Source organism: Rattus rattus, chromosome 9 (assembly GCF_011064425.1).
Source record: "Rattus rattus isolate New Zealand chromosome 9, Rrattus_CSIRO_v1, whole genome shotgun sequence".
Lineage (NCBI taxonomy): Eukaryota > Metazoa > Chordata > Mammalia > Rodentia > Muridae > Rattus > Rattus rattus.
In genome coordinates this window covers 78,981,139-79,008,213 of record NC_046162.1, presented here as the reverse complement: position 1 = coordinate 79,008,213, position 27,075 = coordinate 78,981,139, and the positions used below count along the sequence as shown (strand labels likewise).

General features: G+C 39.2%; 1 protein-coding gene across 1 annotated transcript in view; it reads right to left on the bottom strand.

Annotated features, from left to right (window-relative positions):
- The window catches only part of Abca5 (ATP binding cassette subfamily A member 5), a 62,768-nt gene that overhangs the window by 25,230 nt on the left and 10,463 nt on the right, over nucleotides 1-27,075 (bottom strand). Inside the window, exons 5-22 of the mRNA XM_032912363.1 lie at nucleotides 25,311-25,540; nucleotides 22,997-23,138; nucleotides 21,757-21,945; nucleotides 19,993-20,140; nucleotides 18,934-19,102; nucleotides 18,230-18,288; nucleotides 15,661-15,771; nucleotides 14,308-14,483; nucleotides 13,627-13,746; nucleotides 12,382-12,520; nucleotides 11,179-11,269; nucleotides 10,866-11,005; nucleotides 9,348-9,467; nucleotides 7,675-7,876; nucleotides 6,049-6,218; nucleotides 3,713-3,840; nucleotides 2,787-2,924; nucleotides 1,480-1,593 (exon numbers count right to left, since the gene is read on the bottom strand). Of these exons, the coding sequence (XP_032768254.1) occupies nucleotides 1,480-1,593; nucleotides 2,787-2,924; nucleotides 3,713-3,840; nucleotides 6,049-6,218; nucleotides 7,675-7,876; nucleotides 9,348-9,467; nucleotides 10,866-11,005; nucleotides 11,179-11,269; nucleotides 12,382-12,520; nucleotides 13,627-13,746; nucleotides 14,308-14,483; nucleotides 15,661-15,771; nucleotides 18,230-18,288; nucleotides 18,934-19,102; nucleotides 19,993-20,140; nucleotides 21,757-21,945; nucleotides 22,997-23,138; nucleotides 25,311-25,540 (2,586 nt within the window). The remainder of the gene's footprint in view (nucleotides 1-1,479; nucleotides 1,594-2,786; nucleotides 2,925-3,712; nucleotides 3,841-6,048; nucleotides 6,219-7,674; nucleotides 7,877-9,347; nucleotides 9,468-10,865; nucleotides 11,006-11,178; nucleotides 11,270-12,381; nucleotides 12,521-13,626; nucleotides 13,747-14,307; nucleotides 14,484-15,660; nucleotides 15,772-18,229; nucleotides 18,289-18,933; nucleotides 19,103-19,992; nucleotides 20,141-21,756; nucleotides 21,946-22,996; nucleotides 23,139-25,310; nucleotides 25,541-27,075) is intronic.

The following is a 27,075-nucleotide window of genomic DNA, read 5'->3' as shown; positions in this document are numbered from 1 at the left end:
CAAAGAGCAGGATGTAGAGTGAGAGACGGGAACAAGACACAAAGATTAGAGGAGGAAGCAGGGTGCTAGAGATAGGTCAGGCTATGGGCACTGGCTGCTCTCCCAAAGGCCCAAGCTTTGGCTCCCAGCACCCATGTGGAGGCTCACAACCATCTGCAACTCCAGCCTCAGAGAATCTGACGCCCTCTTTGGGCATCTGTGAGTACTGCAGGCCTGCAGTGCAGACATTCATACAAGTAAACACTAGTATTCATACACACACCTGTATGCAAACATTCATAGTAACCGTACTCACAATAGTGAGACCTACCAACAGTCCAGATGATTTTAAACAAGTAAACTATACAAACTATAATACACCCATATCTTCAAATAGTTCTCAGTAATAAAAGAAAATAGACTATTGAGTCTCCTGACACAAATGTCATGAATTTCAAGAAACACTAGGAAGTTAAAGTAGTAAAAATAAAGCCAACCCCCCAAAACTGTGTACTGTGATTACATGTATATGCTCTTGAAATACACAAATCACAGGAACGGAGAACAGGTCTACGGTGTAAGAAAACAAGGTGAGGCAGCCAAGAGCCAGCCAGGAAGCAGGCAGTGGGCTGCTTTCCGCCATGATTTCTGCTCTGGGTCCTGCTCTTATGTTCCTTCGCTGTGCTCGAGTTCCTTGCCGACTTCCCTTAGTGATAGACTGTTGTCTGGATTATAAGCCAACCCTCCCTAACCCTAGTTGCTTTGGTCATGGTGTTTTATCCTAGCAATAGAAATATAACTAAGAAACTCACTAAATTGAATATTCTGAAAGTTTTCTATGAGGCAAACAGCTTATTTTTACCCTTTTAACTAGCAGAATTGATACCTGTAACTGTTTTTATTTTTTAAGATTTATTTATTTTCTGTATTGAGTGCACTGTCGCTGTCTTCAGACTCACCAGAAGAGGGCATCAGATCCCATTACAGATGGTTGTGAGCCACCATGTGATTGCTGGGAATTGAACTCAGGACCTCCAGGAAGAACAGTCAGTGCTCTTCACTGCTGAGCCATCCCTCCAGCCCCAGTATTTTATTTTTTAAGATATATACTTATTCACGTATGTGTGTATGTGTGAGTGATGGTTATGAAGGGGACAATGAAGGGCAGAAGAGGGTACAGATCCCTGGAACTAGAGTCACATGCAGCTGCGAGCTGCCACGTGGATGCTCAGAACTGAACCGGGGTCTTTCCTCAGGGAAAGCTGGTGCTCCGGATTGCTGAGCCATCTCTCCAGCCCCTAGTTATTTATTTTAGCTAGATTGAAAAACAATTTCTTTACATTTACTTCTCTGTGTCCCCGTGTACATGGCATGAGTGGATATGGGAGGACAATTTAGAGGAATCACTTCTTTCTTTCCATGTGTGGGTTCCAAGGACTGGACTCTGGTCCTCAAGCTGGACAGAACCTGACACCTGTAATTTTTTACATGACCAATTACCTTATGATTCTCTGCATTTTCCATGGCAAAGTAAGGTGGCATTGCAGTAACAATGATTCCAAGCAAAGCTGCTTGAAAATATAGCTCAACTTTAAAAACAATGTCAGTAATTTCCTGAAAGACAAATACAAAATAGAAAATGAATCTGAGAATTACTTTAATACCTTAGAACATCCTGAAAGAACATTTAAATCTCTAAGGATCTAAGCAATGATGATATCTACCACAGGGGTAGAATAAATAACAACACTTATTAACAGACGTGTTGGATTACATCACCAACTCTGCCACTAATTAATATGTGAGATATACAGTTAGCATATCCACCAGTGGCCAGACATAATAAGAAAGTCCCAGGAACGGTGTTTGGTGTTTTCACTGACTGTGTGAAGACTTTCATGGCTTCATCAAACAGGATCTGGACCTCCTTCCCCTTGGGAAAAGCTATATCCAAGCTTGTCACCCTAAGGAGTCAAGGACTCCCAGACAAAGGTGACTTTGATGCCTACAGCTCCATGTCCCTTGTCACCCTAAGGAGTCAAGGAATCAGCTAATTTTCTCAGGCAGTGCAGTAAGGAGCTGAACTCCAAATGCCTGAAGCAAAGGCTGCTTTTGTATTAGCCCCACCCTCAACAAGTCCATCTCTGCCCCCCTTCACCCTGCTCTTCATGCTGGAGACCAAGCCAGTGTCGTGTACATGCTGCGTAAGCAAGCACTGGAGGAGCAAATCCTGGACTCATCCTCACCCTTTTTATGCAGATGGCACACTTATGAAACAGGGAAGGCACTCTGCATGAAAACAGCACCCACTGTCTAATAAGCACCCTGGCCCTGGCCACTTTCTCATCAGATGACACAGAAATAGTATGTCACTGTCTCACTGCCTCCGGTCTTCAACATTTGATACTTTAGTAAAAATGGTTGTCTAGGTGACTCGAGATGTCTTTCACTATCTAACTAGATTACATACACACACACACACACACACACACACACACACACACACACACACAAATACTAAACAGTGTTCATTTTTTGTCTACAATTAATACATCGTTGTTTTGCAAATCTATCAGCATCAAATAAAGCTGCTCTGGTCTTGAAGCCAGGTAATCTTGGAGACTCCTAAACTCCCCACCTCAATTTTTTTTTTTTTTAATTCTTTTTTTCAGAGCTGGGGACCGAACCCAGGGCCTTGCGCTTCCTAGGCAAGCGCTCTACCACTGAGCCAAATCCTCAACCCTGCCCCCTCAATTTTTAACATTAAGATTTCCACAGATAGATCCCTCTTTCATATGCTTGCTTACCTGAATGAACGGGGTACTCCAGATCTGGATAGTGTCAGTCACATTTAAATGATAGAGATAGTAGTTACTAATGATGTTCATCATTACTGGCAAAGAATAAACCATAGTACTGTTGAAAACAGCAGTAAAAACATAGTCCTACAATTAAAAAGAAGAGTTATAACAATAATGCCAAGCAACCAGAGCTTCCAGGGACTAAGCCACTACCCAAAGACTATACATGGACTGACCCTGGGCTCCAACCTCATAGGAAGCAATGAATATCCTAGTAAGATCACCAGTGGACGGGGAAGTCCTTGGTCCTGCCAAGACTGATCCCCCAGTGAATGTGATTGTTGGGGGGAGGGTGGTAATGGGGGGAGGATGGGGAGGGGAACACCCATATAGAAGGGAAGGGGGAGGGGTTAGGGGGATGTTGGCCCGGAAACCAGGAAAGGGAATAACAATCGAAATGTAAATAAGAAATACTCAAATTAATAAAAAAAAAAAAAAAGAAAAGAAAAAAAAGAAAAGAATCATTGTAAAAAGCCACAAAGATAAAAAAAAAAAAGAAGAGTTATTACATACTTGACATAAGCATACTAATATTGCTAAGGACCAAACTTTTCTTGCAAACTAACCTTATTGGATTAATTATTTCATTAATTAAATTTTACTAGATATTATAAAAAAAAACTGCTTCAACAAGTGATAGGAAAAATAGTGATAGCTAAAGATAACCTGGCTTGCAATATGCAGAAATTTTAGCAGAAATATAATGTAAAATAAAATCAAAAATGCTTACTGGTCACTTACATCTAATACAGCTATCACATCTAATACAGTTACTTCAAAGCAGACTAATGGGATGGGTTCGGCAATTAATTTCAGGAACCGTGTTAGCGCCTTCCAACTGTGAGATGAGGGCACACATGGAGCGCTCTTACCTTTTCTGAATGCACCACATTGAGAGCCGCACTATGAGGGGCAGCAGACACATAGTCACTGTCATTAAACATGGCCACAATTATGTTCTGCTGTGTGAAAAAGTCAATAAGATCATTGATATCTGAGTCTGTAATTGAAAAATAAGAATAATAGAAATCAGCTTAGGTAAGAAACAGCCAGAGACTTTTAGTAACACTAGCAGAATAGTCACTCAAGGGGACCCTTTCTCCCCAGCTTAGACACTGTGGCCAGCTGGCCAAGATTCAAATCCAAGCTGTACCAACTTACACCGTACGTCCTCCAACAAGCCACAATGATACTTAGATCCTGGCTTCCTCCTCTGACAAGGAGGAAGAAGTGTGACTACCTAAGTACAGTTTATGACAATTAGTGTCTGACACACGCGCAGAGCTTTAAACAAAACCTGGCATACAGTATTGAGTAAATTTTACCTGCTGCCTACAAAAATATTAATAACAGTATAAAGTTGTCATGAAATATGACTAAAAAGTAAAGATGATCTATTTGGTAATTTAATTATACCAAGTAGCTAAGCAGAAAAATCAGTCTTCTACCTACATTCTTCAAATGTTCCCCTCCAAAACGCTTGACTCCTGTTCACGTTTAATTGCATAGCATCATGTCTGATTAGTGGAGAGGTCCTGCTCCACCATCACAAAACACAATGTGACTCACAGAAACCCAACTCCCACAAAACCAAGCACTCAGTAACTGAACAGAATGGCAGGGCAGACCGAGTACCAATCCTGAACGTCAGAAAGAACGGTGCTTTTGACGCAAAACTTTCTCCTAACCAGAACCTTACCTGATCTCCTAACTTTACCAGAGTGGCTATGTAGATGACAAAACAGCTACAGTACAAGGGAAGAAACTATGTGATTTATGCTCCAAAGAAGGGTAAGAAAATATTCAGTATGTGCTCGTGTATTATGTAGACATGTCTTAAATACATGTGTGGATACACATGCACATGCTTCACTTTGGACCAGCAGTGGCAGTGTTGTTCCAAAAACAAGAAACAATAATATGGAAAGCAACAGAAGGGACAAACAATGAAGATTCTAGAATTTCTACAAAGGAAAAGAAATGAAAACAGAACAGAAAGGCTGAGATACATATATAATTTTTAGATACACATAAAAACTCAAAAGTATGAGATCTCACAAAAGTACTATATTTTAGCAATGCAAAATACATTTTAAAGTAAAGATAAGATTTCTAAATGAAAAAAGTAAACTGTAAAATATTTTTGAGTTGGAGAACTTTTTGTTGCTAAATGCATCTTTCCCAGAAAATAGCAAGGTCATGTATCACACTCGGCACTGCATTTCACTGTAATGACTGCAAAAGTAAATAGTTTCTACAACAGTCTACAGGCCACAGGCTATTATGTAAGCAGATGTTATAGAAACGCTGATCATGAATGAATGATTCTTTACTAAGTTTTCATTTTTAAAAACTTAGAATCTTAATTTAAAATTAGCTCAAGTCCATAAAAATATGAAAAAAATCTCGTCAGTTATAAAGCATGAATAAAAATAGTAAATACGAAATTATTAACTGCAAACTTAAGATATTCAGCTGTAGTTTGTTTTGTGTTGTTTGGTTTTTGGGGGTTGCTTGTTTGCTTTAGGGGTTTTTGGTGCTTTTTTTTGGTTTTGGATTCTGGTTTTGGTTATTCAAGACAGGGTTTCTAGCCTTGGCTGTCTCAGAACTCGCTCTGTTAACCATACTTGCTGGCCTCAAACTCGCATATGTTTGCTTACCTAAGCAATGTCACTACCGCCTGGCTGGTTGTAGATATTTATATGTAAGTAAGGCTTTCTTTTTATTTTATTTTATTTTTTTTTTTGGTTCTTTTTTTCGGAGCTGGGGACCGAACCCAGGGCCTTGCGCTTCCGAGGCAAGCGCTCTACCACTGAGCTAAATCCCCAACCCAAGGCTTTCTTTTTAATCTATAGTGAATTCTTCAATAGTTCTTGATGAGCTTTTAGCATCTCAATGAAGATGTGTAAATACTATATACTATAAACTCTTGCTTAGAAAATCTTACACACTCTAAAATTCATTAAGCCCATCATAAACTTTGAGATAAAGTATGCCAGTAATTACTGTTTTTAAAAAGAATTTAATAACTGCAAGTAGTATAAATTGCTATCATTCAAGGTCAATAGGTAAATATTTCATTTAATTTTACAATAATGGGTCGTGCTTGCTTTATCTTTAAAAGGTCTAAAAGCCCAATCTCCGAGCTGCATTACCCCTCGCCCCGCCCACGGCCAACACACACTCACAGACCTTCACACGCTCTCACCAGTAGAATTTTGAAGCAGCAGGCTTGTTTTGTATTTATGAGGTTTATCTCCAGGTTTTAGGAAATACAAGTCTGGAACGAGCTTGATGGGAACCACAGCATTTTTAAAAGAATGATGGACCAAAAACATAAAAATCTGAACTGCAAAAAAAATTAAAAGCAGAAGCAACCTGAAAGGAAAAAATAATATAGCTTAATATACATCAACATACAAATCTATTAGCTATCTTCCCTCATGTTAGTATCAATTCAATACTCAATTGCAAAACAACAAAACAAGAACAAAAAGCAAAGAAAAATAAAACCTTCCTAAAAATTTACCAAAAATGGCCTGATAATAGTATTGGAGAGGAAACGAAATGCAATATCAAATATAAAGGTTATTAAATTTGAGGTAGAGAAGGAAAAGTTAGAAAAGTACATATAGACTAGATTTACTCTTAAACTACATATAAGCGTCACTGCTAAGGAATGCCGTACGGCCATGAATGCTCGTGCCGCTGATCTATGCAGGAGAAAGTGCCACATCAGGGCAGGTACGAGCATCGGACCCAGGGACAGGGCTACAGTGAAAACAGTCATCCTTACCACAGAGCGATTACACTGGTTGCTACTGCTGCACTGAGATGCTGTCAATCTCTATCATATAATATACTGTCAACACATATACATATACACACACATTACCGTATTACCCACTTTTATTGGTTTTCAGAAAATGCTTTAGCAAAATGATGTTCAACTAAATAAATTAAAACACACTGACTTAAAACTTTTTCAGGACCGCTTACATAGAAACAATCAGATACCTGACTAGCATTTGTTTTTCACTAAATGAACTTGATCAAAACCTCAAGTAACTCCAGAATGTTTCAGATATGTATGAATGTCCTTCTTATAAAATTTTATTCCTACAATCATTTTAGTTCTAAAAAGAGAGACATGTGGTACATGTAGCAGGATGCTACTTTCCATCAGTCATTCTGAGACTGAGGAGAAGAGATATGAACTGGGAGACTAAATGATGTGGAGAATTCTTTACATCCTGGGTTTACTAGCTATAGAACTTTACGGTTCAACTTTCTTCATCTAATAAAGAGGGATAAATTTAACTTTCTTGCTATTTACTAAAAACAGTTGTAAAGCTTAATGGATAGAAACATTATGAAATTATATAAATTCAAAATAAAAATTTAGATGTACTGACAATAACTCAAAAACTAGACATTAGATAATATTACTTGTTACTTCATGATTTTAGAGATGAGACAATGCCAGTTTAGGAAAAACGGGTAGAGCTTGACATAAAAGCACACATCTTTCATCCCAGCATCTAGGAGGCAGAGAGAGACAAGTGGAGGAAGCCAGCCAGTGCTACACAGTGAGACTCTGTCTCAGACAGACAGACAGACAGAGAGAAGACAGAAGACAGACAGACAGATGATAAGAATGAAAAGGTGAAAGTACCATGGATGTGTGATAAAGTTACTGTGACTGTCAAACTGTCATGTAATCTTTCAGGAGTACAAAGCTGTGTACGTGTCATTATTTAAATGTTTGGAGAGCAAATTCTATTTGCAACCTCAGAAAGGCAGGCCTTCGGAGGAGAACGGTAATTATACTCACACAGAGCGCACTGATTTGCTTTCTCGCTTCAGTGAGAGGAAATGAAACTTTGCCATTGTAGATACTTGCTGCTTCCAGAGGCTCCTGGTGCTCACTAGAGAAGCTTTGGTTTCAGAGAGAATGAGTAAACTCTGTTCCATTTCATCAAAAGACCTTGAATCGGTCTCTTCCTCCCGTGGTTGCTGGGTAAATACACTATAATCTATTTGCCAATAAAAGTAAACAACAAAAACACTTTGGAATGTTTGAAATAGAAAGATCAAAAACTTAGACACATCAACGTTACAGAACACATCTGGACGTGATGTGGATCAAAATGGAACTCTTACACACCTTGGCATCATCTATGGACACTGAACACGTGCTAAGCTTCATCACAAAGTGCTCAGCTCACTGTCTCATCCGACATACCACAGCTCCAGCTTTGCTCTTGGCCACACCACCCAAGACGCTCCCAGCAAGGTCACCACTGAATTCCTCACCACCAAGCCTCTCACCTCCAGTTTCCAAATTCTTCCCTTCCTTGTTTTACTTGGTGTATCTGACAATCAAGAGTCCACTTTCTCTTGCACCAAAGACAGCTTTTACTATCATTTTGCTTCTCTGTTCTTTTGTGAAGAAAAATTCACATTGTCAGCCCTTCTTTTTCTCCCTGCTGCTCACATCAGGGTCCCCCTCCCCCACTGACTGCTCTCCCCATCCAAGGGCTCCTCCCCATCTCCATAACAGCATCTTTGTGACTTCAGGATTTCTAGCTCGAGCCCCTACACCTCACGTAGCCTCTGATGCACCTCAGATAGTGAAGGCAAACACACATCCTACCTACCGTTCTGTAAGGCTGCTCCTCTGCTCTCAGGAAGTGGCAACTACATCAAGTTCTCAATGAACAACTTGAGAATGACTCCTGACCCCTTCCTAACAAGCTGCGATCCACAGTACAAGTGCACTCTGTGCACACTGTCCGGCCACCCGAATTCAAGCCCAATCTTACACACGAGCTTCCTGACTGACCTTCTGTTCATCCTTCACACTGCAGCTATCACTCCAGAATCACACATGTCTTTCAATGCTACACATGAGTCCAGCCTTGCAGATGCCAGACAAGACCTCTACTGTGGAACTACCTTCCCAGCCAAGAGTGTGTTCACTAGAAACAGGCCAGAGATTACCAAGTTAGTCCTTCCTTTAGACCTTTGACACTGCACTCACAACTAAAGGAAGCTCTTCAGATGTTCAAAGGCAAAACCCAGCCCAGCCCTCTGGCTACTCTCTGATAGCAACACCAATTATTTCCATCATGGTTCCCACCATGGGGGCCTGCGTTTTGGTTCCTCAAAGACATCTAATTATGTCTCAACACCTGAGAAGTGGAAACTTTCTTATCTAATACATTTTGCCCTAAGATGTTTGGCGTATGTAAATTTTTCTGGTGATTCGCATCTCAGCTCAGCCACCTCAATAAAGCCATCCCTGACAGTAAGACCTTCCAAGAATATCACGTCATTGCCTTTGTAATCTCTACCATATTAGCAATACTTCAATTATTTACTTACTTCTATCCTTGGCTCCACAAGGCAACACGGACTTCACATGCGTGCATAACTAATTCATTTACTTACATAACTATTTGCATTGTCCAGTTCATTAACTGATCTTTTTAGTTCTGCTTTTACCTGCTTGGTCAATTTCTGCTTCAACTTCTAGCTTTAAGAACACATCTTCCAATGTTGTCATGGAAACACCGTAAGAAATTACACCCAGGTTTGAATGAATGTCTAGAGCAGAAAACAAGCCTAAAAGAAAGGAGAAATAGGTCAAATGATACAGGACTCTACATGGGATGGATGGATGGATGGATGGAGAGATGGTGCAGCCATTAAGAGCACCTTATATGTCCTTCCCCATCCCCAGGGTGGGGTGCCTTAACTTAACTCCAGCTCCTAGGAATCTGATGCTCTGAGAAACCTCCCCAGGTACCCGTACTCACGTGCAAACACCCACACACACACACACACACACACACACACACACACACACACACACACACACACACACACATGATTTAAAACGAAATCAACATAAATTGACCTACAATGCCATTCAACTAATACAAAGTCTGAAATGCCATTGGAGAATGGGTCTGAGGCAGGCTCTTCACGTCTGTGCTCACAGCGCTCCAGAGGCTGAGGCAAGAGAACTGCTAGGAAGTTAAGCCAAACCCACACCACATGGTGAGTTCCAAGACAGCCAGACAGCTTGCACTGTAGTCTAAGATCCTATCTCCAAAACAAAACAACAAACAAACAACAAAAAATACACAACACAAGAAGGAAGGAAGGAAGGGAAGGAAGGAAGGAAGGAAGGAAGGAAGGAAGGAAGGAAGGAAGGAAGGAAGGACTAAATTTACTTAGCCAGCATAGCGGTACTCAAAGATTTTGCTGTCAGAATACTTTTAACATTATAAATTGCACAGAATGCCATGGAAATTATATTTATGGAAAAATATTCATTAGAACTTTAATATATTTTAAACTAAAGTTAATATTTTATAGTACTTAAACAAAATAATTCTAAATTAAAAGAATTACTATGTAACTTATTCTGAAATTAGAAATTATTTGAAAGCACATGAACAGTCTCCCTACACACATATACAGTAAGCAACGACAAAAAGAAAGAGCAAAACCACGTTCACACCACCCCACCCTCAGGGAAACCACACACACACCACCTCGCCCTTAGGAAAACTACGAACAGCTCTGCAGGCTTTGGAACACGGCTCCCATTGTAAAGTGGCTGTGTGGGCCTGGAACTTGCTATGCAGACTAGACTGGCCTCACACCCATAACCATCTTCTGGCCGTCTCTGTCCCCCAGCTGCTATGGTATAGACAGGCACCACCAAACCCACCCCAATTTTCTTGTTTTCTTAACAACATACACATATTTTTCTTTATTTCCACTAAGTATTTAAAATAACAAATGATAGTTGTGTACTCTTTGTAAAAAGACAGAAACAAAAATCATACATATTAGTGTGCAGTATTCCAGGTTTGAAGACAAGCTTAAGCAGAAAAACTGCAAGCTCTGGCCAGCTGAGACCATTATATAGAGAAATAAACAAAACAGGCAGAGAAAAACCTATTCCCAAAACAGAAGCTCTATTCAACCAAGAAAGTGAGAATAAAATACCTGAAAATTTGTCCATGTCTTTGAAGGGCAAGCTATAGACAATCTGCTGGTCATTGTGCTGCAGCAGAGCAGCCGCAGGGATGTGCTGTCTAACCAGCGACGAGAGCGACTCTGTGGCACAGTACTTGTCTATATACATGCTAGAAAAGTCAAGCCAGGACCGTGATTAGTCACCAAACAATGGATACGCTCTCAGTGCTCTAAACTTATCACTAAGCATGCCTAAGGCACGCTACGGCAAGCCTTGGAAACAGTACAGTAGGTTAAGCGAAGACAAACAGAGTAAGAGAACAGAAGAACAAGCGTTAGTTACCTCAGACGGTAGCCGATTCCCCATTTACTTTTCAGGAAAATTGAAGAACCAACACATTTCAGCATTCCTTGTGATATGACAGCTTTCCTGTCTACAGAGTGAATTCACATTTCAATTTCTACGTTAACAATAGCGTGCATCTAAGTTCTCTATCATTAATCATTGTGATAACCTTACAAGGAAGACAGCAGAATATCATCACTTATTCTGTCCGATGAGAACATGGAGAGAAGACAAATCCACATTGCTTAAACATGTTTCACACAGCTACTAACAGCGAAGCCAAGAACTGTCATCAGGCAGCCTGACTCCAGAGTACACACTCCAAATAGCTCAGAGCCTTCCTAAAGAAGCCTGTAATCCAAGAGTTCTCATGATTCCTTTATAACCAGATGGACCAAAGAAAGGAGACATAATGACAAAATAAAGATGTTAGCTCACTAAATTCTTTCTGATATAGATACGACTGAAGACATAAGTGACTTATCCATTTAATCCTATACGATCAGCTAGAAAAAGAAGTTACAGTGATTCAAACTCTTGTCCTGGGGGTGTGTGTGTGTGTGTTAATGTACACATACACAAAACTGCACAGAAATGGCTAACAGGCCAGTGAGCGCTATCTAGAATGATCTACTTACAAAGTTGGCGCTTGACTAGCAACTGGGAATCTGAGTGGGGGAAGGTTCTGATTAGTGTCAAAACCAAGTTTATGCTGAATGCTTGCTTTCCTTTCCTTCTGGAGTTGTGCTGTGTTTGGAAGAGCACCTCTATGAATCAGTACATACAGGAATTATGGACACTGAGTCTCTAATGAACTAGCAGACAATATTTCATTTGTATTTGCTTACAAGTAAATCATGGGGAAATTAAGGGCCTCTGGAAAGCATGTGCCTGGCCTCCTAGACGTCTGCCTCACGTGACTTAGCCCTTTGCTAGTTTTGCTTCATAGCCCTTTTGCAATAACAAATTAGTATACAGTGAGTATGATAACATGGGACTCTTGTATGAGTTTTTGAGAAATCACTGAAACAGGATGATCTGGAAAACACTGAACACAGAAATATAAAAATTTATAATTTTTAATTTTTAAAACATTTTGTTTAGAATATACACCATTAAATACTTCTTTATTTGTTCCCCAGGATTTAGCATGTTCATGTTTGTCTCCCTTATCTTTTAAAAGTAAGGCAAACATCTCACCGGCAAGAATGTCTGCCTCATCCATGAAGTGAGTGCTGAAGACTGTCACTCGGTTAGCCTTCCTGTACTTGAGAAGATTCCAAACAATGTGGCGAGAGCAGGGGTCCATTCCTGCTGTCGGCTCATCTAGCAGGAGGATCTGGGCGAGCCGGGGATAAAAAGGCAAGGAAATCAAAATACTGAAATGTATGTGCACACTGGAAATTTTCTCTATTTCAAGTTAATATTTTCACTCAAAAATCTTAAAGTTTGTATAAATGTTTAAAATTGTGAATGAATCTTTTCCTTGGTTACTATATATAAGACACTGGTATAACAATCAGACCAACAAAATGACAAAACACTAAATCTATTGCTAAATATAATTAAATGTGCAAGTGGAGCGACTGACTTTTAGAGACAGATGTTCTCTATCTTTACACGGGATGCGTTCTTGGCTAAGGGAAGAATTTTTTCTCTCTACTTTTTTTTTTTCTTCTTTTTTTTTCGGAGCTGGGGACCGAACCAAGGGCCTTGCGCTTGCTAGGCAAGCGCTCTACCACTGAGCTAAATCCCCAACCCCTTCTCTACTTTTTGAGGGGCACTTTTTATTAAAATAAGAGTCTTACTATACAGCCTAGACGGCCTTGAATTCATGATCCTCCCGACTCAGCTCCCTGAGTGCTGCATTATAAGCATTGCCGGCTTAGCTGGCTTCAAGTTGTTTGTATTTAGAAAGCAGACAGGGTGCCGGCAGGCACTCCAATGAACACACAGCCAGCCCCCACCCTGACCCCATGCTGCAGCAGAAAGGAGGAGCACAGCAAGGCAGTGGTCTGCATGGGCTCTCCCCTGCAAGCACACAGAGCTTTTCACAGTGTGGAAGGTGAGGCTGCTTCTGCGTCTACAAGCCAGAGAACAGCATAAAAGAAACACAGCGGAGTCCCTGCACCAGACAGCGACTAACTCAACTAACCATTATTTTGTCTCGGTCTAACTTTTTAAATTTCTTATTTCTATGCACATGAGCACTGTGCATGTATATGTGTCCATGCGCTGCATGCATCCCTGGTGGACCACAGGCCAAAAACTGTACTAGGTCCTGCTGGGACTGGAGTTAGAAACAGCTTTAAGCTGCTATGCTGGTTCTGGGAATTGAACACAGGTCCCCTTGGAAGAGCAGCCCGTACTCTTAACCACTAAGCCACATCTCTAATCGAATATTATTTAAAGTGATCTCATCAATGAAATTAACACTGAATTTACCTTTGGATTCCCAAGAACTGCAATTCCTAAAGACAGCTTTCTTTTTTGGCCACCACTTAGTTTTTTCGCTTGATTATCTTTGATGGCTTGCATGTCCAAATCCAGTAAAACTTTCTGTACCTGTAAAAGTAAAGTGTGAAAAATGTTCAATCAACAATCATATCATTTTCATAGTTATCAAAATTAGTTTTTACATATTTTAAGCTTTGAAGTAATTTTTAAGCATCAAGTAAGCAGTATAATTTTAAAATTATTTTTAATATCAACTTTAAAATGTTAAATGAGAATGTGCTTAATTTTCAAATATTATATATAATTCTGAAAATAGTAAGTAGCTAGGTTCTTAGAGAAAAGTCTGCTTTGATTTTGTGCCTTGCTGGGTGAGTATCAAGGCTCTGTGTGTGCTGAGGCAGAGAGTGACAGGGGTGAGGGCAGAGGATAGGGAAGAGAGGAGGGAGAGGGAGGAGGGAGGGGAGGGGGGAGGAGGAGGGGAGGGAGGGGAGGACGTCCTCAGGAGGAACAGAGGATCATTCACATGTGCTAATGTGTGCACTCCAAATCCATCTAATCCTTCATATTGTCTCTTTATGCTTAGACTTTCGAGCATATTTACTGTGCAATTACTATAAGGCATATTAATGTACAGGAAATACAGTGACGGCTTATATATGAATAACATACTTCCTGAATTATGTTGTTGGCTGGTATTCCTTTGACTGAAGCCAAAATTGATAAATTTTCTTCTACTGTCAGAACATCAAAGTTCATATCTGACTGTGGACATATGCCAATCATTTTCCTCGCTTCAAACATTTCATCTATTTCAGAGACTCTGTGTCCATATATAGAAGCAAACCCTAAAAGCAAAACATTTACATTTACATTAAAGACTTCGAGTGTTAAAAACGCGTGTTCTGAAGTACCTAACAACTGACTCACTGTGTCACCGTGCATACGCAAAGCCAGAGCTGATAGGAATTTGGAAGACATAGTCTCATTCTGAGAGCACTGTTGATAGCATCAGTTCTATCCCCACCTCATTTCCCTCCCCTCCCATGGCGTATGACAGAGTAGAAAGAGCAACAGCGAACTACAAGCTCAGCACAGAACACATACAACTGCAGTGACTATTCACGATTCAGCCCAACTCCTTCCACATCCAACTATGAGACAGTGGGCGAGCTCTGTAATCACACACAATGGCCGCGTGGTCCTGCCGTCTTGAACATCATAATGCCTTCAATTCCAGGCCTCTTATCTCAGCTGAATCAACAGGCAACTTGACTATCAGGCTGCTTTCCTTAAGGACTACTAAGTCTATGTGACAACGAATGGAGAACTCTGAGTCATGTGTCTAAGCTGTAAGATGCTATGACCAGAGTCCAAGAACAGCTCGAGTAAAACGAACTAATCAAACTAATTTGGAAAATGAAGTCTCGTTTACAAAGTTGAAATGCAGACTCAACACAGTCTGGCCCCTTTATGACAAAGTGTATTTCACTGACACTTCTCAGTAGTTGTGGACACATGGGGCTCCCACACAGAGTTCACACCTAGAACATAAACCCGGGCCAAGACTATTCCTTTGAGGTACTGCCGTTTAAGTCTGATTTTAGAACACAGTGTTAGTAGTTACCATTCTTTCCTTTGGCTGCATATGGAGATATTTGTGGTTTTTCCAATGGCAATTTAATTTCCAATTAGTTACTGATTTATTCTTCCAAGTAAATAAGAAATAAAGATATGTACACATATAAAGATGTGGTAGAAGTGGGTATGTAAAATAAGTTTTTAAAATGTAAATAAAGTTTAAAATTATAGTTTTTTGTTTTAATAAATATCATGAAACCAGTTTTTTATTTTTTAAAATTAAGTGTATATTGTATGCAAAAACTTCCTCAAATAGAAAAGGCTATTCCAAATTACTGACCTAAATGACTGCTACACATAGAGGACAACAATTGCTATATACTGTGATTCCTAATAACACTAAAGAAATAGGAGATCTTTTTTCTCAAGTGAGGAAACTCTTACCATCAGAAGGTGGGCACAGTCCACACAGAATATTCATTAGTGTGCTTTTTCCTGTTCCACTGTGGCCCAGCAGAGCAGTAATCTGGCCTTCATAGATGTCAAACGACAAATCTAGTTCATGGAAAAAATAAGGCTCAAATTTTTATGTATCTGTTCAGCTCTATAAAAGAATTCATAATTCCACACATCTTAACGAGACAAACTTCAATGCATAAAGTTACCAACACAGTATAAGCAGATTAAGTGGTCTGGACTAGTCAGTGATGTGAATAGCAGGAAACGTAAAAACTGTTACTGATTTGCTCTGACAGTAAGAATTACGGCATATACAAAATGTTCGAAGGTTTTCTGTGTACTGACTTCTAAAGAGTTTCAAGGAAATTAATACAAAAACTTACCTCACCAAGGTGTCTGAAAAGAAGTTACATGAAGTAGAACAAAAAGAACCAAGCAAAGAATTGATACCAAACGCTAAGAGGGTCAGAGAGGACAGAAAGGCTCCATGTGTGACAATTTTAATTTCATTTTGTGTGTACAGATGTTTGCCTGCATGTGTGTCAGACCTCCTGTAACTATGGTTACAGATGACTGTTCCCCCACGTAGGTACTGGGAATTGAACCCAGGTCCTCTGGAAATAAGACAGTTCTCCCTGGGCAGCAGGCCGGTATGTGTGTCCTCCACAGTTGAGCTTCAGCCCCTGCCTGAATCCCTGCCCTGACTCCTCAGGTAGGGAAGAAGAGTAGGATGAAATAACCCTTTCCTCTCCAAGCTGCTTCTGCACACGGTACTCACCACAGTAACAACTAGAACACACGAGCTGCTCTTGTCTCACTGCTGGATTCTGACGCATTTTAAAACATTATACAAACAAGTGCTTTCTTGGACACGGGATTTACAGATGTCTCTTCCAAACCTAGGACATTCCTTAGCAGTGTCTTACAAGCAGCAGGAGACTTTGATTTTCAATCAACTACAGTTCATGCTTTTGGAGCCATAGCTATAAAACCTTTGTTTAATCGAGTCTCAAGATATGTGTCGTGTTTTTCATTCTTTGGGTTTTCTTGTCACTTTAAATTCTGTATTCAGTTGTATGACTCATCTCCACTCGTCTTTGTTTACAGTGCTCAGCATGGATCGCAGGTCATGTTTTGTAGTTTTTGTTTTGTTTTAAACTCTAATGGAAATTTAATTATTCATAAAAATATAATATTATTTCTGTCTTCTCTATTTCACTGATTTTTCAGTTTCTTTTAAGTCAAAATTACAGTCTTGACTCCTATAGCAGTTATATGAAATCCTGAAACAACGTCATGTTAAATTCCAAATTTTTTGGTTTTTCCACATTTGTTTTGCTAATTCTATGTCATTTGCATTTGTATATAATTTCAGAATCCATCTTTCAAAATGAATGAAAAAAATCTAATAGACTTTTGTCTGAGTGCAAATCTTCAAAATATGGATAGAATTTACATGTACACATTCGTTCTTCCAACCCTTAAACATGGTATTTCTACCTGTCTAGCTCTTAAACTCACCAGCAATAATCTGTACTTTTTAAGATACAAGTCTTAGAAGTACATAGTATTCTTATGTTTTTATTTAATTTTCAATTCCATGGTGGTGGAACACTGGCACACAATGAGTTTCTCTACTATCTTACATGCTATAAACACACTTTCAGTTTCACTACATGCACTGCAGACACTGATCACTTCATCTGCTTCCTTCACAACCTAGGTATCTCTTATTTCCTTCTCTTGCTTCTTGGCATTGGCAATAACTTCCGGTTGAGCAACTCACACTGGAGGTCACAGATAACCTTGAGTGTTAAGTAAAACAACAGAAGAATCATTTATCATGAATGGCACTGTAGCCAGAAATGATGAGACTCACTCAGGAATTGGGTATAACTTAAGTGAAGAATTTGTTTACGCTCATCAAAACACATTATCTATAACCAAAAGACAGGCTTCAGATTGGAATAGGATATTTGAATTCCTTTATCTAACAAAGGCCATGAACCTAAAATATAAAAAATAAAAAACTTAAATAGGTACTTTCTAAGAAAAAGAACATTCAAATGCCCAATGAAGAGATGATAAGGAGCCTTATGTAATGGGCTGATGTAAAATAAAACCATACTAGCATACCATTGTACCCTACCGGAACACAGTCACGTGAACTAACAGTGTCAGTGTGTTTTACACATCCTGGAAGATACTGACACATTGCTGAATGTACCGCATCTCCAGACAGACCTCACACACACACAAGTCTTACGAGATAAATAATACATATATACATATATACAATAAAATATAATATTAACCAATCTAGAATATAGTATAAGCTGGTTCAAACTGCTAGGTATTTTCATGTAACAGATACTACTTTCTGGCTTTGTAACTTCCATGTGGTAGATTTTATTATCAACATGAGTCACATACAGTATCTATAATGGGAGACAGAACATCTTAACAGGTAGATTTAACTTCCACAATGACAATGCAGACGGGTTCTCCACCTGTACTGCGATGCTATGGACTAAATCCCGGGCCAGCTACTTACTTCTCAAAGCCTCCACGGTCTCACTCTTCTTTCTATAGGCTTTCTGAATACCACTTATTCTGAAAAACACAGATTCAAATTAAATATATATATATATATATAATTTTATAACCACATGTGTTAACATATATTTCTATCCAAGCTGTCGTCGTGTTTTAAGTTTTGAGCTAGCTTCACATCTCTAGCAATACGAGACACTTTACACACTATTAAGACAGGGTTGCATACAAAGTCAGGTAACAGTTATTCACATTTGAGGAGAAAAATTGGATGGGAGGAACTGGAGGAATATATTGAAATCACAAAATATAGAGGAGAAAAGGCTGAAGTACTTAATAGGATAAATAATAAACTACCTTCCTGCTAAAACAAAGAGCCAAGTAACACTGACGTTGAGAACATGAGTGTCTAAAGACGCTACAGAAATGGGACTCCTGGCTCCGCTGTAGGCTTAGCCCACTCCTCGTCTCGGCCTGAGACAACTGAAGGGAGGCACTTGTTTCAAGGAATTTACAAATCACCCTCATCTTTCATTAATCAAATGCTTCTTACATTAGTAAGGAGATACAAAATAGATATCATTTCCTGTAAGCAGTACCAAACTGCCTACAATGTGGATTTTATCATCCCAAATCTTCTATGGTGGTATAACATAGATTTAAATATCACAATTCCCACCAACAGTACTTAAAACTTAAACATACCTTATAGCTTCTTTTCCTATAAATTCTGAAGAAACGGGCTCAACAATTTCATTGAGACTAATATTCCCATTGATGTTGCCCTCTGATAGCTCCTTATAGTTCCTTTTGTTTTTTGACCAATACGATGGCTTTAGGAAGTACAAAGATGACCTCCTCAAGCCAAATTCCCCTAAAAATGAACATAAAAATTGAGTTATATCAATTTTTTTTTTACTATTCTAATCATAGTTAGTAAATAACCTTACTTTCATTTTAAATTTAAAAGTCCTAATACATGGGTACGACAGCACACACCTTCAATCCAAGCACTTAGGAAGCAGAGGCAGGCAGAATTCAAGGCCAGCAGAAGCTACATAGCAAGTTCCAGACCAGCAAACCATGTCTCAAAGAAAATAAGCAAAAATTAAATAAATAAAGTCCTATTAACTAGTAGTTATCATATTAGACGGGCCTGGAATAGAGAAAATATAACAACAAAAAAAGAGGCCACCGTCAGGCAATGGTGGTGCCTGCACCTGGGACAAGGAGCCGGGTGGATCTTTGAGTTGGTGGCCAACCTGGTCTGTACACGTTTCAAGTCAGCCAGGGACACACAGAGAAACCCCATCTCAAAAAAACAAACAAAAACAAAGAGGCCTTGGGAGGGGTTGGATGGGGGTTGGGAAAGACCTGGAGGGAGGAAAGGGAAAGGAGACATGATGTAATTGGTTTTTAATCTTTAAAAATAAAGTTAAATTTTAAAAAGATGAAGGAAAGTGTCTGGAGTTATGAGGCTGCTTTGGATCTTAGAGAGTAGAACAAAACAGTTTTAAAAGATTATTATAATGAAGGACTGAGTTGTGAAGTGCAGCTAGGCTTTCAAAGCAAACATCTCTCTTGTTACACAATCTCTTCACATTCACTAGGGGCTAGTGAATACGTAATAGACCACGTACTGTGAATATTTGTATAAATGTTACTCAAGAGTAGATTAAACCACAGTATGATGCAGAATACTCTGGCTAGGAGAAAATTCAATTGACGGTATATGAGCAGAATGACTTCAGAGCCTTTACACACCTGGGATGACCTGATCGAGGTACACAGCCAGCAGGGCATAGAACACACTGTCCAGAGCGAGCATGATAAGGGTGATAATTAGCGGGTAGGGGCCTTCAGTCAAACTAGAAAATAAGGCCCCTTCATTGAAATCTTCTAAATGCATGACCTGAAAGGAAAAAAAAAAAAACAACTTTTTCCATTAAAATGATTAGAACAAAGCTAGCATCACTAAGCATAATTCATTAAATCTAGAGTAACATTAACAAAACTATTTAAAAAGTAATTAATAACATGCTCTTATAGGGAAAGCAGACCACAAAAGAAGTTTATCTAAAATATTCCCTTTATCATGATTTCTGTGCGGGGGGATTCTTTGTTTTTATTTTTTGAGAAGGATCTCTCTATGCAGACTAGGCTGGCTTTGAACTCAGAGACCTACCTGCCTCTGCCTCCTTACTAAAGGAGCGGTTTAAGGGGATGTGGAGGTTAAAGGTGTGCACCACAGACTCTCCTTTTAATTATCGTTTTTCCCAGTCGGTGCTTCTCAAGCCTGTATGCCACACTCCCCGAGTCATTTAACTCTAATGGATGATAAATGAGGAAATAAAAGTAATGTGCAATGTAATGGCCAGCTTGTGTGTAATAGTGAGAAGGTGTTTGTTAACATACGTTCTAAGCCACGCCCAGGCCAGCATGTGTGTAATACTGAGAGGGTGTTTGTTAACATATGTCCTAAACCACGCCCAGCAGGCACATGCACTAATGGGAAATGTTCTGGAGGCTCAGACCCTGCTCAGGTCAAGTTCTTCCTGTGAGGATAAACTCATTTCACCACCCTCGATTTCAGTCCTCTCATCTTTGAACTTAAGGAGATCAATTAGATGACCTTTAAGGATTCTGTCACTCCCAACGAAAACCTATGACCACAGTCTCGCTTTGTGAAGAGAAGAGGGACTCAGTATAGTCTCAAAGTGTGGAACAATAATTCCTAAGTAGGTAAATCTTGTTTAATGTGCTTATAAATAATCTATTGTAATGTTACCTTAAGAGCACCTACATGACATCAAATATAAATCAAATATAGTATGAAATCATATTTATTTGTACAATAACTGACTTAGGAGATTTTTTTCATTTGATTCTGACTACACATATAAGAAAAAATAAAAACGAAATTTATAAATCTAAATATTCTCAATTGTATAATGTTTTCTTACTTTATGCATGCAGGTGTTTGTTTGCATGTATGTCTGAGCAGTACATGTATGCCTGGTGGCCATGACAGCAAAGAGGGGCATCAGATCGCTAGATCTAGAATTACAGCCACTTGAAAGACACCATGTGGGTGCTGGAAGAGTGGCTTAACAACTAAGACACTTCACCTGCCCTGATGCTACAAGTCATTTAGACAAGTGATAGTCTCACAGTTCCTAGCCAAGAAAGCCTACCACAGATACAGAGTTTACCATTTTCATCTTGACAGCTTTGTTCTGTGTCATGTACGATTTTCTGTGCAGCATTCTTGTACAGTAAATTTATAAATGTTTGCAGTAGAGCAATGAAGACTACTTGGCACTTAAACGAGTAACCTCAAAGAACACAGATATAAAATGTACTCTGTACTTTCTTTCCGATGGAATTTAAGTTTTCTGACATCTCTTTCTCATGAAATGCTAAGTGTTGTTTGTTTACAAAGGATGATATTCATGGCAGGACGGGATGCTGCATGAACTGTCAGCGGCAAGAGAAAGGACCGGGTGAGCGTCAGAGCGCAGGACCTACCTGTGCAATCCCAATCAGAAAGGCGCACTGACACAAAGGGCTGAAGAGCCACACTAGCGACCTGGGGAAACTTTCTACGAGGACTATCAACAGGCCGACAAAGCCAAACACCACGGTGACAAAAAACTCAACGACTCCCACGTGCTTTGATTTTTTAAAAAGAGGCGTCAGCATTAAAGCAAAAAACACCTAAAAAGCATAAATGTAAGGTTACTGTACACTTTATATTACTGCACAAATAGATGTAAGGTTACTGTACACTTTATATTACTGACACAAAGGGAAATTTACTTCTTTATGAAAGAAAAATGCATTCATGGAAAAGTACAGCTATTAAAATGCAGTTTCTAACTGTTATGGGAAGACACTTTGCTTTCATAACTGACAAATATTAATGACTACGTTTACCTGTATGATAGGGAAATACACCCACGTTTACACAACAGAGCCCATGAGGAGCCATGTGTCAGCCAGCTCGCTCCGGGGCCCACTTGCCTTTATCCCCTCACCTCCCAATCCCCAACCTCCACACTGAGGCTTCAGGCACAGACTGCTGCACCCAGGCGCCACGTGGGTGCAAGAAACCTAGACTCGGATCCTGATCTTTGTAAGACAAGCACTCTAACCACTGAGTCATCCCAGGGGTCCCCAGTAGCCTTTGAACAAAAACCTGGCTTTAGACTGAGTGTTAAAAATGATATATTAGGTTATTATACTGGAAATGTGAGTTACTTATAATTTATTATTTTAAAGAATGGAGATAGTAAATTTACTTAACTATACATATGGGCACCTAAACCAATCATAATGACACAAGGGTCAGTCATCATATTCAATATTCAGTCAATATACCAAATGAGTCTCAAGAGTACTGAAGAATTATATTTTAAAAAATGAAAAACGACCTCGAAACCATAAAACTAACTGTCCTACAGAATAGACTAACTTGACAAGGTCAGGGTGTCATGAAAGGAGAAACAAGTGCAGCAGTGTGCAGTCTCCCACAGGACAAAGAGAGACAATAATAGAACATAACACACCAAAACATGTCAGCGCTAAACATGAGGTTAGAGTGTCATTTTTCTAAGACGCATGACAATATAATACTATACCATATACCATTTAGTTATTATCTGTAACAGTACAAATATCTTCACTGGAAAACTGTCTAAGTTAACCAAAGAAAGAGATCCCAGCCACCTCACCAAGGAACTCTGACATTTCGAGGTGAGATACTCACGGATGACAATCCATACAGGAAGAAGAGCAGAAAAATCACGATGCTGCTACTCTGCGGGAATAACGAGGACGCTGTTGCAATGACGGCCATAAGAAGGGACATAAGGAAGATCAAACTCGTGTACAGAAGAACCCAGGACAGCCTACGAGGAAAGCGTGCACACACACTGTCAGATGAACAAGCTTCTAGTGACAGCAGAACACTATACACTATATGTGAAATTCTTTCAGCCATTTTACTCTTTAAGTCAGTTATCTGCATGTGTTCATGTGCTGAACACTAATGTGTTAGGAAAGGAAGAATAAAGGACTAGCCACGCCACGGTGGATGTGACTGACAGACACAGTGACATCTCTGAGTCAACAACTTAACAATACAACAGCAATGCATGCTTAATTAAAGCCCAAGAACACTGGCAGCTCTGATTCCCTTAAACTCTAAGAGTTTACTAAGTCAATACATTTCTTTTCTTTATGAAATAAATTATACTTACACCCCTGATGGCTTTTGTAATCATAAACCCAAAAGTCCTTACCAATTAATGGCAATAATTACCATACTTAAACAATGTGAGATGATTAATAAGACCAACTAAAATCACCATTTTAACTCTAGATCTCCTTTCAGTCAGAGCTCAATGGAATTATCATCAGTATTTAAGTTCACACTTTATTTATTTTCCCATTAGCATTGAAAAATCATTTTAAAGAAAACTGCAAATTTATTTTAAATATTTGAGTTGATATATATTAAGCACCTAGAGCTAAATTCATCTAGCAATTTCAATACAAAAGTAATGTTCCAATGCATCTTAAAGACCATTTCTAGAACATTTAAGACAAAAGGCGGCTGTGGTGAAACACACTTTAATCCCAGCATTTAAGAGGCAGAAGAAGGCAGGTTCCTGTGAGTGTAATGCCAGTCTGATTCACCCAGGAAGCTCGGAGACAGTCAGAGTTAGTTGTAGAGTACCTCTCTCAAAAAAACAAAAAAAAAACAAAAAACAAAAAAACAAAAAACCAAAACAAACAAACAAACAAACAAACAAAAAACAAAAAAAAACAAAAACAGTGGGGGGTCTGGAGAGATGGCTCAGTGGTTAAGGACACTTGTTGCTCTTGCAGAGGACCTGGGTTTGATTCTTAGCACCAACGTGGTGGCTAAGAACTATCTATAACTCCAGTTCCAGGAAATCCAAACCCTCCTCTGGCTTCTGCAGAAACTATATACACACAGTGCACAGACATGCAGGCAGGCAAAACACCCATATACATGAAATAAAAATTTAAAAAGCAAAGAAAATTTTAAGAAATAATAATACCACTACATAAAGTTTTATATATATTACAATAGACCAAATAAAAATTTGTAAAATCTGGGCTGGAGAGATGGTTCAGCACTGACTGCTCTTCCAGAGGTCCTGCGTTCAATTCCCAGCAACCACATGGTGGCTCACGACCATCTGTAATGGGATCCGATGCCCTCTTCTGGTGTGTCTGAAGACAGCTATGGTGTACTCATTACATAAAATAAATAAATCTTTTTTAAAAAATTGTAAAATGCATTTTTATATTTATAAAACTGTTTTATAAATGCAATAATAGATTGTAAACAACACAGTTTCTATTAAAAGTACTAACCTTCCTCTGAAATGGGCTAAAAAGAAACCAATCTTTGAAACAGCATGTGGCAATCTAGCCTGGGTTGGCCTCAGACTCAAGCCTCCCTCCTGACTCCTGAGTGCTGGCATTACAGGCAAGCGCCGGCCAGCTTACAGACCAACTGTCTTATTACACAGTAGAAAGGGGAGGGGGAAGTGCTTAGTTATTTATACATATCCATGTCTCTATAAAGTTAGCACTGTATAAAAATGCTCATATACTGACCCTCACTTGTGGGAACTTTTTCCTCCACTGTGTCTCTCTAATTACCTTTATATTCCTCATCTGAATTACTGAAGTTCTCAAGGGAGGAAAAGAATCTGGAAACTACATGTGTAGACCGTAATCTTTCTAGCTAAGCTTTCAGTGTTAAGTCTGCTCTGACATCAGGGAAGGGCATTAGTAGTCAACTTCTAGTTCCTAGAGCTTTCCTATCTTCTGAGCAACGACACAATGGCATACAGACTGTGAAATAAAAGTAAAAGTCTTGTCACAAGCAGCTACTGGCTAGTCTCAAACTCTAAGGAAAGGGAAGCAGGAGGAGGAACCGGGATCAGCACTATGTCAAACTGGGTAAATGAAGGTGTACTACTGAGGGTCAGGATATGTACTATAACTGCTAATTGCACTACACAGTAAACCGCTAAACGTACCAAAAAGCAGTGTCGTGAAGTCCCATTATCTTTAAAAACTCCTTTAACCTCTTTTCCTTTTCTGCTACAATGTGAATTGCCAGAAAGTACCCGAAGGGCGAGAAGGCTATGACGAGGTAGATGAGGATGACCCCTCGTGGGAAGGTGTCGATCTCCACGACCGCAGCTTCCCCCATGATGACAGCTTTGGTTGACTCCAGCTCCCTCCACAGAGAAACGTTGGTCTTCAACTATAATTAAAAGGGGCAAATACATTAAATTAATTTAGTTCTGATGACAGCTCCTAATAAAATTGGTTATTATACAGTTAAAAAAAGTAACCTCAATGCAAATAAAATATTAGAAAAGCCACACTGCTGAAATAAGAGTGAGTAATCATAATATCATGATATAAAGGAGAATTCTGCTTTTAATTCATTCTGGATATTAAAAGCTTGAAGACTGTGAATGAATAAATTTTGATTAATTCACCCAATAAAATAAAATCATACAATTTTATTACCACGTTAAGCATATTAAAGGGATAATAAGAACATGTTTCAATTATGAAACTGGAACCAGTACTCTGAAATCTTTCATTCCTGGTGGATGAACGATGCGTACCCTACTCTCACTCATGCTGAAATGACGTCCTCTATTTCAACTTCAACTGGGGCGGGAGGGATGGCTCAGCAGTCAAGAGCTGCTCTTCCAGAGGACCTGGGTTCAGTTCCCAGAAACAACACGGCAGATCGCAATGGAATCTGTACTCCATTCCAGACGGTCTGACACCTTCACACAGATATACATTCAAGGAAAACACCAATAGATATATAATAAAAATAAAACATTTTAAGAAAAGAAAAGCTATGTTTCTTCGGAGCTGAGGGTCAAAGGGATGATTAATAGTCACCATTCCTATGACTATATTTTAAAAGCTGTCTTAAAAAACATGTTTTCTGGGACTAGAGAGATGGCTCAGCAATTAAGGGTACTGACTGCTCTTCTGGAGGACCCTGGTTCAAGTCCCAGCACCCACATGGCAACTCACAACTGTCTGTAACTCCAAGGTCTGACCCTCTCACATAGACATATATGCAGGAAAAACACCAGTGCACATTTAAAAAAAGGCAAATAGATTTTTAAAAAAAGAGCATGTTTCCTTATTACTTTCAAGTTGATACATGTAGAAAGAACATAGTTACAGATTTGTGTAATAAAAATGTTTACCAATTAATAATTCTAATATTTAAATGAATGCCTAAACTACAAATCTGTGCCATCCACAGTGGTCTAGGCTTATAATTGCTAATGTCTAACTGAAACACAGTTAAGTTTTGTAGTGTCATCTAATGTTTCAGACTTTAACTTAAAACACAATACAATTGAATTAGCACAAAATTACAAACCCCTAATACCTTTATAGCATGCATGCAAGCTGCAAGAATTTATAAAACAATCCTACATACATAGTTTATTTGTTTTTTACAAGAGTCTTGTTGCAAAGAAAGGCATTACTGTTACAGTCACTGTGCTCCTAGCAGTGTACCAACTAGGAAAGCCAGTTTCAATCCCACTTCTCCTGCTGCTCACACAGACTCTGGATGTGAAGTTTGCTGGAGAAGACTGTTTATATTCATTTCTTTTTGTTGTTGTCTGTTTGTTTTCAAGACAAAGCTTATCTTTGTGTAGCCCTGGCTGTCCTAAAACTCACTCTGTAGACCAGGCTAGCTTTGAACTCACAGAGATCCACCAGCCTCTCCCTCTCAAATGCTGGGACTAAAGG